Consider the following 19,449-nt stretch of genomic DNA (forward strand, 5'->3'; position numbering starts at 1 on the left):
CACCAGGTAGATGAAATCTCTATGGACTCCCTGCTGAATCCGACGATAGCCAATAGTTTTCTATGTTATTATGAACGCAAGTTGGCCACTTGCCCACGTGAATTCAAACCTGTTCTTTACAAACAATATAATAATTATGCTTGCTGTTTCAATAATCAAACCATGTTTCCAAGTTCCTTTTCGTACCTTAATTCCCAACATCAAGTTCACACTCGAACTCTAAGAAAATGATTCTTTACCGTTCCTAGACGTCAGGATTACCAAAGAAGATAAACATTTTCTTTCCCCTCTTTATCACAAAAGAACTTTTTCTGGCCACTACACCAATTTTTAGTAGTTTTATCCTCATCTTCCTCAAACAAATATGGTTATATTATTATTAAGCAGAATTTTTAATGTTTGTTCTGATTATTTTATTTTACACGAAGAAATTACCCTCCTACATGAACGCCCTTGATTCGTAATCTGAGGGTTGCGGATTCGAATCCCCGTCAACCAAAAATGCTCGCGCTTTCAGCCGTAGGGACATTATAATGTTTAGTCAATTCCACTATTCGTTGGTAAAAGAATAGCCCAAAAGTTGGCTGTGGGTAGTAATGATTAGCTGTCTTCCCTCTAGTTTTACACTGCTAAATTAGGGACGGTTAGCGCAGATTGTCTTCGTGTAGCTTTGCGCGAAATTTAAAAAAAATAAAAACGTTGGTAAAAGAGTAGCCCAAGAATTGGCGGTGACAAGCTGCCTTCTCCCTAGTCTTACAGTGCTAAATTAGGGACGACTAGCGCAGATTGTTCTCGTGTAACTTTGCACAAAATTCTAAAACAAACAAACCTAAACTATTGATGCATTTAAAATGTGATTATTTCATCAGATTCTCTTGTATAAAATTTTAAAAGGCTTCGCGAAAGTCATACTCATCTCCGTAAAATGTAAACTAGATCCCTAAGTTTTAAATTGAGGAAACAGAGGGCACTGCAAATTATCAGCTGGTAACAAAGCATGGCGGAAGGAAATGTTTTGTTCAGGAATCGTTTCGTCGTCAAAAATAAACTTTATCGAGTGAGTTTAACCAGTGATTATATATGCTGGGAACAAGAAGCAAGCACAGATCGTAAGTATAATATTAGAAGAGCTTTTTTTTTGTAATTATAAATTATAATACAGTTTCAGTCACATCAACCTGTTTGTAGTGTTAGTGTTGTTATTCATTACTGGTATTACGCAGCAAAATGTACAGTGATTATGCGAGAAACCTTTAGAATTTGGAGTGTTTCTTTTAGTTTATTGTTGTTTCCAGGATTTCGGAATAAAATAATACAACCTTACGACTATCATGATGACAGCACTCTGTTCTTTATTTTTTGGGAAGAGGGAGACATTATAGCAGGAAATAAATATTTTAAATATTTAAATTACATAAACTAAACAGTTTTTCAAACTCAAAGTAAAGAATCTTAAGCTTTACAGTTGTTTTTTAATAGTATGGCAATACACCAAAAGTTTGGATTACAAATTTTTATATATATTTTGATAATCTGTTGTTGCAAGATAGTGTAATATTAATATGTGTACTTGACATGTTTGTTTTTTAAATTATTACAGAGAACATTTAATAAATTTTGAGAAGTTGGCATATCATTTCAATATGCTTAAGTTTCACAAAACTAACTTAGATTTTATTTTTAACCTCAAATTAATATTGTCCATAGAGATGGAAATTTTATTATTAGTATTATCCTTGTTTTTTGTGACATAATTTTGGCTGTGTTAAAAAAGACATCAGTGTCACATGTTACTTTGTTAACCCAACAAATGTTTTAGAACAGTTTAGAAGAATACATAATATTAAAATAACTGGACAATAAAGAATTTATTAAACTTGGGGGCCAGCCATAAAAAAAGTACCTTATTATTTGTTCTATGGACATAATTTTATAGATAGAACAGAATTTCAAAATATCTACTGTTTTGAAAAACACTGTTTGCTAAGCTGTATTTTATATCCTCAGTTTTCAAAAGAAAATGGCAGATATATTGCATATTCAGTATCTGTAATTTGCTGCCTTTAGCGAAAAGCAATGGTTGCTGGTAAATACATGGAATGAAAGCTCAGACACAAGTTAACTGGTTGGTCATTCAGTCAATCATTCACCACATCTGAACTCTGGAATATCTTGCCTGATTAATTACAAGTTATGTATGTACACTAAAGTTTCAATTTTACACAGTTCAAGATAGATTATTCAATAGATGCAAAAAATCAAGTTTAATATAATAATAATAATATATCAATAAAATATCCATGTTTGACAACTGTTCCATAACTTATCTCAGTAATGGTTTTATTCTCAAATGAAATGTTTCATGAACAACTCTTTATTTTGTTCAAAGTTTTAATGAATATCAATCAGTTTCAATAGGCAGGTTCCAAAATATTGTTTTCATTCATGAAATTAGTTATGTTTTCACTCATGTTAACTGTGTTAGCGTTACTCATGTATTTGTAGTTGACTCCCTTTCTCATTTTGTCACATATTCTAAACTTTGAAATGAATTATACACTCACTCAGCTGATAAATACATCATTATTGTTATTGAATATCATTCAAACATTTTACCAAAAGTAGTCTACTGTTTGGTTGAATCCAGTCCAAGACAATGTAGGTTTATGCTTTTCAGATTGCCTCATAAGCATGAAAGCAATATCTGTAGTCTATACTTTCAATTCTGATGGGCAGTTTTTTGATACAGTTGTTTACCCACTTCACTTGAATAGATTCTTTAACTTGTGTATGAGTTGTGTAAAGTATATTAGCAATTAAAATTCCTAGCTTTTCCTAGCTTAGAATTTAATTTTAGATAGTTGGTCACCCTCTTTTTAAAGCTGCTGCTTTGGTAGTGTGGAAACTGTTCTTGCCAGTCGTGGCTGTTTCAATTGTCTGTATTGTCTGTTGTGAAATAAATAAAATGATCTTTGACTCATTTTGAAGAAATAACTCCATTTTCATCCATTGTCTTGTGTGTTTTCAACCAAGGTCATATCAAATTTTGATATGCATCTATAATTGATAATATGCCCAGCATTATGAAACATTTGTTGTAATTGTTTTGAATGTGTCACCTGATGAAGACTACTACCCAGCACCATGTGCTTAAGTGTTAAATATTTATTCCCACTTACTATATAAATATGATCTTGTAATATACTTAGTACTTGATGGTATCTGAAAGATTTTTTTTGTCACTGTGTGTCAATATCAACATCTCACAGTAGAGGCTTGGCACGAAAGTAACAGATTGAGAAACATACACAGATTGTTGGGGACACAGCCTGTAGCACGTTGTTCACTAACATCAATATACATTTGTAGAATGAATGGGAACATATGTCATTTCAGATGTTCACTGTGTCTTGAATCATGGAGAGAAAGTTGTCATCTTCCTGTCCTTTTGAATGCAGGTATAGTGAGAGATTTTTCATTTGCAGTTTGTTTCATGTTTGCAGCAGGGACGTGACCATTTCTTTGAGAAACTAGTACAGTGCATTGTTATGTTGGTTCCTGATAACAAAGAATCATAATTTTGTATAACTTGTTAAACTTTCTTTTTAATTTGGTCTTGAAGGTAGTTATTTCATTGTTGAACAAATGAGAAGTATCAGCACTGGACCCCTTAGCAACTGCTTGATACCTATTTCACATCTTGTGATTCTAATATATCAATGTTCAGCAGAATGTTTCAGTTAACCATAAAGCCAAATCATTATAATATTTGGATGGTTGCTGTTTAGTGGTTAGTTTTTAGCTTTGGTCATGTTTCTTGTGAATTTCATTTAGCAAGTAAGGTGGTACTGTTCCTTAGGTCCTCTGCTGGTAAAGCAGTAAGTTTACGGATTTACAACGCTAAAATCAAGCAGTTTTTTGTAGTGTGAAAGATTTTATATTTATCTTATTAATAAATTAAATTCATTAAGTGATAAATATTAAAAGATTGTTATTCTTATAAAAGAATGATGTTATTTATTGCTACATATATTGCTTTGGAATCTTTAATTTCTCTTTAAAACTAATGCTACTGAGACCTTACAACTAAAATTTGGGGTTTTATCCCTGTAGTTTTCACAGTACTGGTAGTCCATATTACAGTTTGTATCTGTACAAATAAAGACATGAACTAAGATTTATACACATAATGCTACAAAAGACAAGTTTATAGTCACAGTTAGCTCTAGAAACAAATGTTTATAAGAATATGATAAAATAGGTAAAGAAAAGAGAATCCCATAACATGATCTTTCAACAAAAGCTAAAGAAAAAATTAAGTGTTGGCATAATTCTTGCACTTGTTAAAGGAAACTGTACAAAACCTAGTCAAATTAAAAATCTGTTATAAAATTATTTAACAGGAATAAAATGGTACTGATTGCTATTGAGTTGTTCTTATTTTGGCACTTTAATTGAGTATCTTATAAATATATCTATAGCTGTAAAGGGTGAGTTTTTCTGAACACCACCAGTGTTGTTCAACCCTAAATTTTTTCTGACTTTGGAGCAAAATTATTACTGAGGTAAAGTAGAAAACTGTATTTGTTGAACATTAATCAATGTGTGGTAAACCCAGTAAAATTTATAATTGTGACCTTTACTATAGAGCAGTTGATGGAATATAGTAAATGTCTGATTGTCTGGTACATGTGTAATTGTAACATAATTCTTTTATTTAGGGTTGGTGCATTAGGTATCTTTTTCTAGTTCAATCAATTTATGTTAATCAGTCATAACTTTAAATATTTGTTGATGCACAAACTGTGTCTCTGTTAGGAAGTGAAGCACAGTAAAGTACAGCACCACTGTACTCTATCTCTATTCATTCTTCTTCAAGTTTGTTAGATTGAAACTGTGAATACAGTCGAGTTGAAATGTGTCCCGAACTACAACGGCAGAGTGCTACGAACCATATATGCCTGATCTTAAGAAAAATCATTATGTCTAAGGATTTCCTTACTAATGACAAGATTTCTGTTATTGATCATTTGTAGATTTAGTCATTAATAAATTTTACTTCCTGAACCATATTTGTAAGGCTTTATTGTTAATATTTGTTAATAGGAAATGACACTAGTTATGAACATCCCTTATACTTGGTGAACTCATAAAACGTGGGTGATTCGACTTTGTACCATCATGTTCAGTGACTTAAAATTATTTCTAATGCACAAAAACTGCTACAAAGGGCTGCTTTTATAATAATTAAAGTTGTACACACACACACACACACTTACAGGATGACTACAAATTCTGGGACATATTGTAAATATTAACCAAAACAGTAACAGTTATGCATTTTACTGTGTGCCGGATGAAAGACACGTATCTGCAGTATTTTTTGTCATAAGTGTAATTACACATGGAGCATGCAATGTTGGCAAATGTCATAAATGAACATAGCAACAGAGAAGGCTGTATGCCCTTTGGTTAGTAGAAGTGAAGTTGTACCTTATAGTACATATTATAGAAGATATCCAAAAGATCCAAGAATTAAAACTGCTATTGAGAAGTGGTACCAACAGTTTTAAGAGTCAGGAAGCATGTTCTACAAGAATGAAGCTGTGATGGATTTATGATCCCTTGATCGGCATAATTGTTAGACATCATTAATATGAACTTTTTTATTGTTATATTTTTCTTTATTGTGAAGTGCACTGTCTACAACATACATATGATTGATCTAGGAACACTGGGATGCTGTGAGTACTGTGATGTCTGGTGTGCCAACCAACTTGTGCATGGTGATCAAATATCACCCAATATCTAGATGGCTAGCAACAGAGCATGTTTACAGGTGTATTTATGACAAATGGTGTGTGGCAGAAAAATACCCTTTATCCACTCCAAATCATAAGTTTGTAATTATGTCTTGGTTTGGTTTTGGTTTGGAATGCATAGTATAATTTTTGGAGATTCTGTATATACACTGAAAGTTTTGATTATGTAGAAATAATAAATTTCCTGAAATTATAATACAGTTAACAAACTAGATGTTGTAGTTTTGGTTCAAGTTTCTCAAGAGAGTCACATTTTAAAGATTTTTGTAATTTGTTTTCTCATTAGTCAGGACAGTACTACCATGGGAAGAAGTTATATCCTTGTCTCCTTGTGACTGTGATATTTCTACAAAACATGTGAAATGTCAGTATTGTCGATACAACCCTGATCGATGTAGGACTGGACTTGGAGAGCAGGTTCCTCTTCAGGCACGGGCAGTGAAGCTCTACTATGCTGAACGATGTGGCAAATATAAATGGAGATTAACTGCAGTGACTTTCCGTTCACAGAAAGGAGCTGTGGTGAGAGAGTTACTTGGGGCAGCAAAAAAAGTTTTACAAGGTGATCATTTGGTTTCAGCCATGTTGCTGAGAGAGTAAAACAAGCAAGTCTTTTAATGTTTGACTGAACAATTATAGTTATTTCAGGCTTAAGTATGAAGATAATGGAATAAATGCCATAGGTACATTTGTAGCTTATTACACTTGTATTATCTATATTGTATAAACCAACACAGATAAGTAAATACATGTAAATGATATGTAATGCATGTTCTTACACTGTGAGTATTGGTATCATAAGAATTTGTTTTTTATAGTTTAAGAATGATGAAGGTTTTGTGGTGTATATATTTTCCTTTAAATTATTACAAAACATATTTTATGGTCCTTCTATTTTATTTCTTTCTCTAACATATATTTTTTGTATAATTTGGCCTACTACAGTTTTATAAATTATTACTTTTTATTATTATTCCATTATTACTTTTAAGTTTTTCTTTAACTTTTGGTGGTGTTTAACTTTTTGTAAGAATAATGCTTAATTTATTTTCTTGTCTTTAGGAATACTTCTGTCATCATAAGTTGTGCTTAATCTGGCTATGATTACAAATAATGTCCAACATCACAATTTGTGTTATGAAAGATAATGCAGCCATATATAGACCATATGTCTTGACAAACTTTCTACATATTCTCTATCATATTTGAATACCATCTTCTGAAGACTCACAGAAATATGGTTAATTTGGATGGGAAAGTAATCAAAGACAGATTTCATAATTTTATGAAAGGTGTTTGCATATGAGAAATTTAAGTGATTCAAAATTGGCTGACCAAATGAAAAGTGTCATCTGTGTAATGTTTCATCGCACAAGGTTTAATGAGGCTCAGTTGTAAAAGCTGGCTTTCAATATGACCATTGGTTCACTGGTCAAAGACTATGGCATTGCATTTGTAGACTCATTCTAAGTTTTATTGAACTTCTATTTTATGAATCTATGTTTGTAAGTTTAGTATCAAACTGTACATTATTTTAATTTTACTGTTTTAGTTAATTTTTAAATTCAGAAGTAAATATTAAAAACAACATCCTAAATATAATTTTTTGTCATGTGACATGTTTAATGCAGCATTGGCTTGAAGTAGATGTTTGTGATGTCCAAATACAAAGTGTGTAGTTCCATACGAATTAGAAACTCAAATTACTGATATTAACAAACTAGAATATAAAGTAAGAACATCCTATCTTTTCCATTTGCTGAGATATGGATAAATTTACTGAATCAAACACATTAGTCTCACCCACTTTTTTTCCATTTTTTGGTAACACCTGCTCCTGTCTGTAATGTGTGAATAATCAATTGAAAGTACAGAATGTTTCCCTAGTGACTTTCTTGACCTTTATGAAGTGTTTGGTCACCAAACTTTTCTGGCTAGAATCTAAGTAACAATGTAAGACTTTAGAGATTTCAGTTTTATCTTTTGTTAGACCCAAATGCAGCTTAGTTACTGAGCTTGATAAATTATAATGGAATTCTGTGGTATTCACATAGTAATTTATGATTTTAGATTATTTCAAAATGTTTATATAAAACCTAAAAAAAATTTCATTTCACATCCTCCATGTGTGAAATTTGACAAGGCTTAACAGCTTATTGCAAGCAGCAAACAAATACAAAATTCATAACTAGAAGGAATAATTGCTATGTTTCTTTATTTAGTGTTCTTTGTTGTGTGAAAAATAAGTTTAAAAATTTGTTTGTAAATAGCAATAATGTGGGTGTGTGTTATATGTATATATTCATGTATTATAACTGAAATGTGACTGTATTTTAAAAAATATAAGTTCACTAAAACACATCCAAGATACGTCACTTTGTAAAGACTAGGCCTGTTTTATATTCTTGGATATGGTAACATGAGTGCACAAGTGCTACATTATTGCAACTTTTGTAATGTTAGTCACACATGGCTGAAAGGTCACTATAATAAAGATAAATATATCTTAATATATAATGTTATGCCAGTTAAACTATTCAAGCTAAAAATGTGTTTTAATGTTTTTATTTAGGAACATTCTAGAATGAAAACGTATAATTTATTTTCTACTTTTGTAGGGTGGTTGGGAGGGAAGTAGTGAAAATAACAATTTTTTTCTTAAAAATATTTGTTAATTATATGGAGTAATAAAGGTTTCACATGTGAAATTTGAAAACATTCTGATGCATAAAACTATTTTTAATCTTAAAACCAACATTACTTTGCAGATTGGTTGGTCAACATTTGAAAAGAAAGGCATGACAAAAATTTTACCTAAGAAATCTTAAAACTTGGTTTTTTAAAAAGATCTGATATTTTTCGTATAAAAGATTTGTAATGTATACTAATAATCTGCCACAGTTTGTAAAGATGTGTTATTAAAAAAATCACAGTATAATTACTCTCATGGATACTTTTTTTTTTATAAGTTGGGTGACATGTTGGTAGGGTTAACTTGATAAATGGTGGAATTTTACACCCAAACTTGTACAAAAACTTGCAGATATACCACAGTACATTTATAATAAAAGCTGTTACCCCACTCACACTAAACAGAATAGCCTACAGTTAAGCCTTTAGAATAAAGAAAATGTTCAGATGAAACTGATTACAGAAAATACACATAGGATTTAAAAGAAACTATTTTACAAAAAGGATATAAAGATACCAAAACTGACAGACAGATCAAGAAAGCTAACAAACCTGAGTGGGAAAAAAATATTAAAACAGACAACTACTAAACTTTCAAATAGAATTCCTTTTGTTATTAATACTTATCACTTTTAAACTCAAAAACATTTCAAACATTCAGGAAAAACATTTTTGTCTCCTACAATTGAACGATCATCTTAAATAGATATATTCCCTAAAGTTCCTGTTGTTTCCTTCTGCAGGCTTGTAAAAACTACTCAATCATTTTCTGACAAGCATGACCAGAAAAACTTTAAAATCCCTAAATAAAATCACATGTAGAATACAGAATACAATTTACGGTGTACAGTGTTAAAAATAAATAAAAATGCAATTATCAGTATGTCGAACACTTAAATGACTCTTGAAGAACAATCATAAGTCTTCTATTAACATCAAAAACAAAATCTCGCTGCTCGACACTTCAACTAATCTACTAATGTAGTTAATAATGTTACTCTTATCAGCATTGAAAATGACTAAAGCTGATAGAGACATAAAACAAGCTTATGGATTGCTAATCTAAGTACTTTTGAAGCTTGTAGAATAGTTTGTTTTCTGTTAGAAAAATACTTTGTTTTTTTTCATGTAGTGTTAACTCTCAGTATTTGCCCCAAATCTTTCTAATAATTACTGTTTAGTTATGATAATTTTCATGCCTGCCTTTATAAATTGATCTGTTTAACATTTGTTTTTAAGTCTGTTACCTTTTATTTTACTTTAACAACATCTATAGTTTTTCTTGACCATTTCTAAAGCCAAACATTTTTATAATTTTTTACATATTACATAATGTTCTTTTCTCTGGCTGTGTTGTATTGAAAATGGTACACACAACAGTACATTGAAGAATACACAAGATAACTTCCTGGAAGCTCAGGTAACTTTCATGATGTTACTTGCTTCGTTGCACCACCATTCCTGACTTGCTTCTGAAGAAGAAGAGTTCCACCTTTTTAAAGCTCTTGAGTTTATAGGCTTTTGTCATTTTATTCTAAGATTGTGTTTAAGCAGACTGAAGACAAAAATCCAATAGGTGTGTTTCCATATGAAAAAAACAACATTGATTTTGAGATGTAAGTTTGGAACTTTGGGCTGGAGAGTCTTCAGCTTCACATTCTATTTTATCTTGTTAATGATGTGGGAAGATATTCCCAGCTTCATTGTATTGGTTTTCTGATGTTAAAAGATTTTCTTTCGTAACATTAGCTTTCACATTATAGATGAGACATTTCTTTCAAGTCAGCTTAGGAAAGGTTTTCAGAGATCATTGGTTTTGCACATATGCTTTGCTATGTAAGTTCGTTTTTTCTTTGCTTCCATGAATACAGTTGATTTTTTTTTCAAAAGTTGTGTCTTTTGGGTCTGCATCAGTTAATTCTCATTTTGAGATTATTTCTCAGTTGAGAAACTTTACATATAAATATACCTTAACCATACATTTATCATTTGCAACATTACACTGCTTAGCGGTAGGGAATTTGCTGTGAACTAAACATACAGGCATTGAACATGTTGCTCATGACACAGTAACTGGTGAGAATACAAAACTGTTTTAGCAGAGCAAATACTTAAATTGTGATTAACTTCAGAATTACGAAACCTAGTGCTATATATAGACGTTTGCTTCCACAATCACACATTATATTAATTGTCATCAACCAGTTTAGAAACTGTTTTTAAATATTTGGTCATTTATAAAATAGTGAGAGAGAGAGAGAACATTTCTGGAAGGAACAAGGATGGCTGTTAGCATATCCCAGAATTAAATAATTTTAAAATGGTCCAAATTTAGATTTGGGAAAAAAAAAAAAACCTCAAGTATTCTCATCTTATGGTATCAGAACCTTCAGCCCATGTGAAAATGTAACTGAAGGATTCATTTGATTTTCAACAGTTCATAAATAGTTTCTAGTAGTACATTATAAAGAAAAGTGAAAGATGTACACCTTAGAAAAATATCTACTACAAAATGTATGCACTTGTGAAGAATTGTTGTTGCAAATGAGTAAAGGTTTGTTTCTATCCGTAGGTCTAGATAGACCACACCGTCTTCTAATATTTATCAACCCCTATGGAGGTAAAAAAGCAGCTCTGCAAATATTTGAAAGAAAGGTGGCTCCTCTCCTTCAGCTTGCTGGCATTGATATAGAAGTTATTGGTAAGTACAACTGTAGGTAAAGAAGTTTTATAGAGAACTAAGTTTATTATCATACCAGTATACATTAATCAGGTTTTAATCTTACTGAGCTGCTTTTACTGTATACATTAAAGAAAGCATCTACTTTAGTAATTTCTAGTCACATTCAAGCAAGAAAGGTAAGATTTGTTAGAAATAATAGTAGCAAACTTTATTTTGTGAAACTTAAGTATATTTTATAGACCAGTTCATTTACCGTAAGTGAATTTCTTAGTTTTAGCTTAATAAATGTTATCTGTTTAGCTAGAACTTTCTCATTTTAATCTTCTGAGGTTACCTAGTGTAGAGAAGTGTACATAAATGTTATAAACTCACAATTTTCTTTAAAAACAATGATTATTTTACACACAGTTCTAAAAATGATACAGTTTCTAGCCTCAAAACTACAATAACATAAAAATAACTTAATGTGCAAAATTAAACTTAGGAAAAAAAACAGACTGGAAGATAATCTTGTACACCCTGCACATTTCATTGTATATTACTGTGGTACATGTACATAGAGGTTAAAAACCAAAGAATAATGCAATATGAGGTCAATTGCATATTATGTTAACATGAAGTTTAATTGTAATTTTTTTTATATGTAAAGAAAGCCTGTATGTTAGATTTACAATCATTCCTTTCTTTAAAAAGTAAAACATTTAGTTAAGTACAACCCATCTATTAGAGGTTTATAATACCAAAGTTTATGTTCCTACCTGCTTGTTCAAAATGTCAAAATAGTTAAGAACTTTGCTTGAAATATATAGTAGCTTAAATGGTTGTATTCTTTCGTATATAGGAATATTGTCCCACTTTTAATGCTCAACATTAATAGAATTTGTATTAACCCTAAGTTATTGATTTGTTTTCATGTTGTTTCCTTCCATTGGGATCCATATATTACATTTAAATTGAGTAAATTAACATATTTTTGTAGTTTAAAATGCTGAAAAAACCTGATTTCAAACATTGGATGAAACTGCTCATTTTCCATGTATAATACATCACAGAACTCAAAGTTTTTAGACAAATTAATTTCAGTATTAATGGTATCTTTGTTTAACCCATTGACTGCAGCTGCAATAAATGTAATTTTGGCAAAACATACACTGTATACTGCATGCTCACATTCAACTGCTGTAGATGAACTGTACCATGTAAGACAAATCAGTAGTCTATGGGTTAAACCTTGTATGTCTCTTATAGGTATTCAGGACCTTGTAATGAACAAAGTCATGGACCATAAGCAATTTAATAGATAAATAATTTAAAAAAACATGGTCTGAAAACTATTTGGATTCCATTTATAATTCTAGGATTAACACAAAGAAGTTAGATTCTTATCCAATCGATGTGCTTATATATAAATAATTAAAAATAAATTCTGTGTGTTTTGACAGTAAATAGATCACATTTGTTTATATTAAGAAACCTCTTATTTTTGTTTTTAGTTACTCAGTATGCTAACCATGCACGAAATATGATTCAGGAGATTGATATAGAACATTTTGATGGGTAAGTTGAATTAAGGCCAGATGTAACTTGTAAAATTAATTGACCATTTTCCATGGAAGTTAGTGACTGAAGTGTGCAGATATTAATATTTTAAGCTCATTCTATGTGTGTGACCTACATTTCTTATGTAATATTGGTTAAATCTTTAAGTCAGTGAATACTTTTTTACCTCACTGTATGTTTTTACTTGTGATTTCATTTCCCTCTGTTTGCACAATTTTTGTTTGAAGTCTTGCACATTTGTAGTCTCTAATTGTTTTAAATTGTTAGGGTGTATCACTTTGAGTTGATCAAGGAACTAATTTTGTCTAATTCATTAGACTTGAGCCTTTTTATGTTCTTTTGTCTAGCATGTGTAGTCAACTGTGGTTCAGTGACATGAGTATCAAGTGATGTGTTCTTGGAGAAAATTCACTTGATTGTTTGAAATAATTAAGGCCACATGTTATGGTTCTTTACATCCTTTTAACAAGGTTATTCCAGCTACAATTTTGCTTGTACTTTTTCTGACACTATGTCACTGATCTGTTTTTAAAAACACGTACAAAAATACAAAAATTAATGTAATAAGAAACAAAAAAGTATAAGAAATTGAACAAGGAGGGAAAAACTTGATGTATCAAAATCATCTAATCTAAGTTGTTTGTTTTTACATCATAAGAAACACTCACTGAATGGAAAAACAGGTTCACGTTGTTTAAGTTTTCTATTAAATAAAGTATTTTTGAAAGTATTGGTCTTGAAATTTTTATGTAAAGTGTAAAACATTTTTAGTAATTTAGATATAAAAATTAAATGAAAATATTATTAAAAAGCTTTGAGAAAGGTACTCAAATTTTGAAAAGGGAAATGCTTTATAAATCAAAGAACTTTGAGAGGGGTATTTGAAGTTTAAAAAAAGGAAAATGTTGAATAAATTGTCAGTTCTTAAAAATAGGTTTCTGATGATGTTGGATCTTTTTATGGGAATTTAAATATTTTCTTAATACTCTGTAAAATGATTTTTAAGACTAAGTAAAACTGGAAATTGATGATGAACACAATCCTTGAAAACACAATGGAGGTAATTACATTACCCAATGTAAACAACTTCAGTCATAAAAAGATTAAGCTTTAATTTCTCTCTGTTTAAGTAAGAAATGAGTGTTATTTTATTGTTATAATTTAAACTATATAATTTTAGCCATTGTGGCTTAAAATAAACTGACATTTTTTACTTAAACACGATTATTGACACAGTTGACATGTGAGTGTTCAGTGCAGAGCTGTATGCTTAGATGCTACTTGTCCCAGTCTCCAAGTATTTGGAATTACTCTTATTGAAATAGATAATCATACATAAGAGAATAATTAATGGAAACTACAGAAGCTTGAAGTTGGTATCTTCAAAACTGTTCCTGCAGTGTTTGACATTTGTTTGGTTTTTTTCTTGAGCTGATGTGTATGATACAGTATGGTGCATATGTATACCCAATTTTTGGTGTTTAAGTGTATGATAATTCTACTGTTGCATGATGTGTACTGGCAGTAGTGATGTTTTTAATGCTAAACTTTTGTTTGCTTCTTTTGCAGTGTAGTTTGTGTTGGTGGTGATGGGATGTTCAGTGAACTTTTGAATGGCCTCCTCGTGAGAACACAGAAAAAGGCTGGAGTTAACTATGATGTGCCAAGCAGCTCTCTTGTTACACCACAGATCTGCTTAGGGGTTATCCCAGCTGGTTCAACAGATGCTGTAACATACTGCACAACTGGCATAAATGATCCTGTTACTTCCACACTTCTTATAATTATGGGTAAATAATTATTCCATTGTTTCTCCCGAGAGGGAATGAGGAGTTATGTAAAGAGAAATGAAGGCTGGATGGAAAGATAATGCATATATTCAAATTGTTCAACAAACCATCATCTGTTTTTATTTTATAGTGAGCATATTTTTAAGGCTTTTTTTTTATAAATTTTAATTTAAAGTGGTTTTGTTTTTATCGGTTTGTGAGAATGATGGTTGTGGTTACCAATCTTTTTCTACTCATAGACAAGTAACTAAAGTGTTACAAGAAAATCAAGTGTAATGTTAAGAAAAGTAATGATCACTGTTCATTAAATTGTGTAAAGATGAGAATTCTATTGCCAAAATTAGCATTAAAGTAAAATGCAATAACCTAAAAATGATGCTGGTGGAACAGGCATTTGACTTGAAAGCAGATAAGTTGAAATAGATAGATACATAAGTATCTTAATATTTCAATGAAATAGTTTGGAGATTAAATGAGGAAATGTGATTCACAGAAACTATGTGTACAATCAACAAAATGTGTTTTGATTAAAATTAATTTTATATGAAAATTATTAATAGGTATATCATTTATTACAGTATTATAGTGATAACATACACACAAAGTGATAAACAGGAAATAAATTTGTCTCATGTATGTATAAGTCTTAGTATTTATTTTTTTGAAATCAGAAAACATATTTCTCACCACTTGTTGTAATTTGTTAAATGTATTGCAAATCATGATATTGATTAAATTCTTTATAAATATATGCTGCTGGCCAAAATCTTAAGGCCCATGAACAAATATGCATTTTGTGTTGTTAGACTCAACCACTTATTTGAGTAGAGCTTCAAAAGATGAAAATAAGAAAAGGGAAAATAAAAATAAAAAACTTTTGTAGCATTTAATAGGGAAAATGTGAACACTATGGAATTAGCCTGAATACTAGCTGGTCAAAAGTTTAAGAGCATACTGAAACGAAGCATTAATCGGTAAACATGTAACAAAATTTAATCATTTGTATTCAAGCATTAGCATTGTCAACATCTCCCACTGAAATCTCCTGTGTTACATTGGGTAAAAAACATGGCAAAGGCTAAAAAAGTTGACAGAGTTTGAACGTGGCAGAATTGTCGAGCTGCAAAAGCAAGGTCTCTCTCAACGTGCCATCGCTGGTGAGATTGGGCTTAGTTAAACTGCTGTTGCAAATGTATTAAAAGACTCTGAAGTGGTTGACTGCAGTTGATACCACCTGACTATGATGCCATGGTGAAACAAGAGAAGGAGGGCAACTGCCCCTCCATCATAACTCTCTCACAACTTGATTCTTTTATCTGTTAATGATTGAATACAGTCAGTTATCAATTGTATTATCCAGGCAGATTTCTTTACATTTTTAAAAATTTGACACATTTTCAATGGTATCACCATTTGTGGTGAACATCTGACTGCCAAAAGACATAGAATACTTAAAAGTGAGCTATGGATATCTTCTGCAGGTATCCTTCTTTTACCAACTACATAGCTTTTCAGAAGGCTTGTAACCCTGATTAACAGATTAAATATTGGAGCGAAAAGGAATCATGAATTAAATTCACTTCCAGCATCCCCTCCACCACCAATTTCAGGGTCATTTGGGACAAGATTCCAAATGTGAATAGGTAATATACGTCCCAATTCCTTCTTGATCTTGTAATTCAGTGATAGGCATAATTTTCACAGGAAATGTCGAGGATATGTTCCTAGATATTTTCAAATATGGATTTTTTTTTTTTTTTGATACAGTACCCTCATGTATATCCCATTAACAAAAACTTTTATATATGTAAAAACGGCTTGTTTGGGTTGAGAAAATTTTTTTACGTAGAGGAGCGAACAACTCTATGAGTGGGTTTTCTGTCATCACTAAACAAAACCTTTTGCTCACCCCCACTTTTGAAGTCAGAGATATGATACTAAACTCAATAGGCAAGTTGCTGGTTTTCAGGGAATTGCCAACTCTTAGAGAATATTTCTCCTACCACTGTAGCATCCTTGCCTGTTATTCTGACCATTTGGCCATTAAGACACACAGTGATAAACCCCACCTTTTTGATCTACTTGAATTGATGACTAAAAGTGACCATTTTCTTTGGGACTTGAACTTGCTTTACTTTAGCCTGGTAATATATCAGTTACAGCAGATGATTTCTATTATAAAATGCTGCATCATATTTCTTTTGCTTTAATCAGTCTTTTTCTGTTTTAATTGAGTTGGATTGAGCAAGAGGTGCTCTTTAATTATAGACCTCTTGATTTGACTACCTGGTAAAGAAAGCTCTCGAGAGGATGACTAAAGTTTCTCGTGTGTGGTTCCTTAAATCATACTTCCTCCTCTCCAACTTCCAGTGTGTTTTTTGTAGACAACATTCCATCTTGAACCACCTTATATAATTATTAAACTGGAAATGCAAATTAGGGAAATCTTTTTCAAGATGGAGCACCTTATTTGATTTTCCAAAGGCTTACAAGTGCACATGAAAGCTGATTATGTTACAAGACCTCCATTCATATGGATTATATGACAGTATAGCAATTTTTATTATAATTCTTTAGCATAGTAGTCATTCCTGATCCACGTGGGATCAACACTATCCTGATCCTTACCACAGGAGCTTGGGATACCTCAGAGGCTATGACTTGGGTGTTGTAACCATTAAGGTCATAGCCATCATTGAAATGCTATTTCCAGTAATTGTGAATAACTGTCCATCATCGACTGTGAGACACATGGAGCAGCAACTGTAAACTTCTCTTCATAAATTGTGATTGATCACTCCAGACAGTTTCAGATTTTCATCTGTAACCATCTGCATGTATTTCTTTTGCTAAAGGGGATTGCATCCTGGACTCAAGTTCCATCTGGGAGGTGCACAAATTCCTGAGACAAAGTTCTTGGTGCCTCTCTTGAACAAACAAATTGATTCTGTGTTATCTTTTTCACCTCTTAGGAAGTAAGTAGGTTTTCTGTGCTCAAGTTCTATCACATCCTCCAAGGATATTTGGTCTGTGTCTTGACGAAGAACTCTGCATTAAAGATGTTGGACCCTGTGTATAATTAGGTACTTTAGTTCTGCACAAATGCTCTTAACACTTCTCAAGCTTGGCATTTGTACACAGCATCTTCTGAACCTCCACTTCACTTCAGATGCTTACCACTTTCTTTACATTACATTAAAAAGCTCCACTCACTGCCATGACATCCAAACTACCTATGTGTTATCAAGTCTCAATATTATACAAACAGATAATCTGATGTTTTTACTTCAGACCATGGTATCCAGATAAAGACTAATTTTGGTGAATAACATTAGCTCATCTCATGGTTTGTTAATGCTTTGCAAATGAAGATGGTTACTCCTTATTGGAAGTATTAACTAGCTCTAATGAGCACCTTTAAAATTCCATTCTGTTCCTATTTATATAGACAGTATGAAATTAGATAGCTCTTAGTTCTGCCGTTGTTTACTATAGTTCTGTAGCTTCTCAAAGACTCCATACTATAGGTTCTGTGTTTATTTGCTGAGTAGTACTGAAATCTTGCATGTTCTCAGTTATGTAGAAATTAAGATGTACACTAATTGTTCCATCATCTGTTTGAAGGCCATGAAATCACTAAATATCCATCATTACTCAGTCATCTAGGCCATTTAGAAAAGACTGGCCTTTTTCTCCGTGTCTTCTATCTACTTCCAGTTTCTCTCGATCCTAGCCATGCCAGAATATGAGGGTATGAGGTATGAACATGCAGACATTGCAACCAAATTGGCCTTTATTGGTGATGTTATAGCTTTGTATTTTCCATATTTTGATTTCAAGCCAGTTCTCAAGAAGATTTAGGGTTAACTCTATTTTAATAAGGTCATCTAGATAACACATATCAATAATTGGTTTTTAGTTCTCACAGTAATTGCACAAATGAGGTTGTCCTCAAAAGGCTGTGCAGTATCTGTAATTTTATTATTTTCTTTCACAAGGAGTAAACTGTGAAATGTGGTGACATATACCCACATATTGCTTTCTTTTGTTCCAACAATGCTGAAATATAACACTTCTTTATACATATATCTTGTAGTATTTCTGTCATCCTAATTTGTCATTGAAAATAATGATACTATCAAAGTTAACCATAATTTCTAGTTTTCTAGACCATAAGGCCATTTGAATTCTGTTTAATAATTAGCATTATATTAAACCAGCTTTGTGATATGTTTTTATCTTCTGTGGTATTATTTTATCCTTTTCACTTCTTTATTATACTTGTTGTTTAAATCCAGTTATTTGATGCAGGTGACCCATATGGCTTTGTGCTAAAAAAATTCCAATTATCTTTGTCTTTCAGGTGCCAAATTGAGTATTGATATTTGTAGTATTCATCATGATGAATACTTATTACAGTATGCTACATCATTTCTGTCGTATGGTTACTTTGGTGATACTCTTGTTGACAGTGAGAAGCATCGGGTGGATGGGTCCAAAAGATATGATTACTCAGGTAACATTAACCATGAATTATGTGGTAGAAGGAATGAAGATTATTAAAATATGTGAAATAAGAACATTTTATTTTTCTTAAATATTTTCAGGAAGCATCAGTTATTCACACAATGGCTAGAGCCACTTGTTGCTCAAAAAATAGCCTAAAGGTGTGTAAAGAAAATGAATTGTACAACTGTATGTTTAACCAAATAGCAGAAGTATTTAATATATATTAAAATTTTAAATAGGACTTATTACAGGAGATTGAAGAGAGCTGTGTGAGTGCTGAGAAGTCTGATTTAGTAAAGAAGTAATATTAGATCAACTTTACCTTGCTTATTGAAACTGTTGCTAAAAATTAGAACAGGCTTATTCAATCCATCCAGACTATTGTTTATCCTGT

General features: G+C 31.5%; 1 protein-coding gene across 1 annotated transcript; it reads left to right on the forward strand.

The window, feature by feature from the left end:
• Positions 1-982: 982 nt before the first annotated feature.
• On the forward strand, positions 983-19,109 carry LOC143236314 (ceramide kinase-like). The gene is made up of 6 exons (XM_076474591.1): positions 983-1,109; positions 6,109-6,384; positions 11,086-11,214; positions 12,690-12,753; positions 14,326-14,546; positions 18,910-19,109. Exons 1-6 carry the CDS (start codon positions 998-1,000, stop codon positions 19,107-19,109), a joined length of 1,002 nt encoding a protein of 333 aa, XP_076330706.1. The 5' UTR covers positions 983-997.
• Positions 19,110-19,449: the final 340 nt, after the last annotated feature.

Source organism: Tachypleus tridentatus, chromosome 13, assembly GCF_004210375.1.
Source record: "Tachypleus tridentatus isolate NWPU-2018 chromosome 13, ASM421037v1, whole genome shotgun sequence".
NCBI classification, from domain to species: domain Eukaryota; kingdom Metazoa; phylum Arthropoda; class Merostomata; order Xiphosura; family Limulidae; genus Tachypleus; species Tachypleus tridentatus.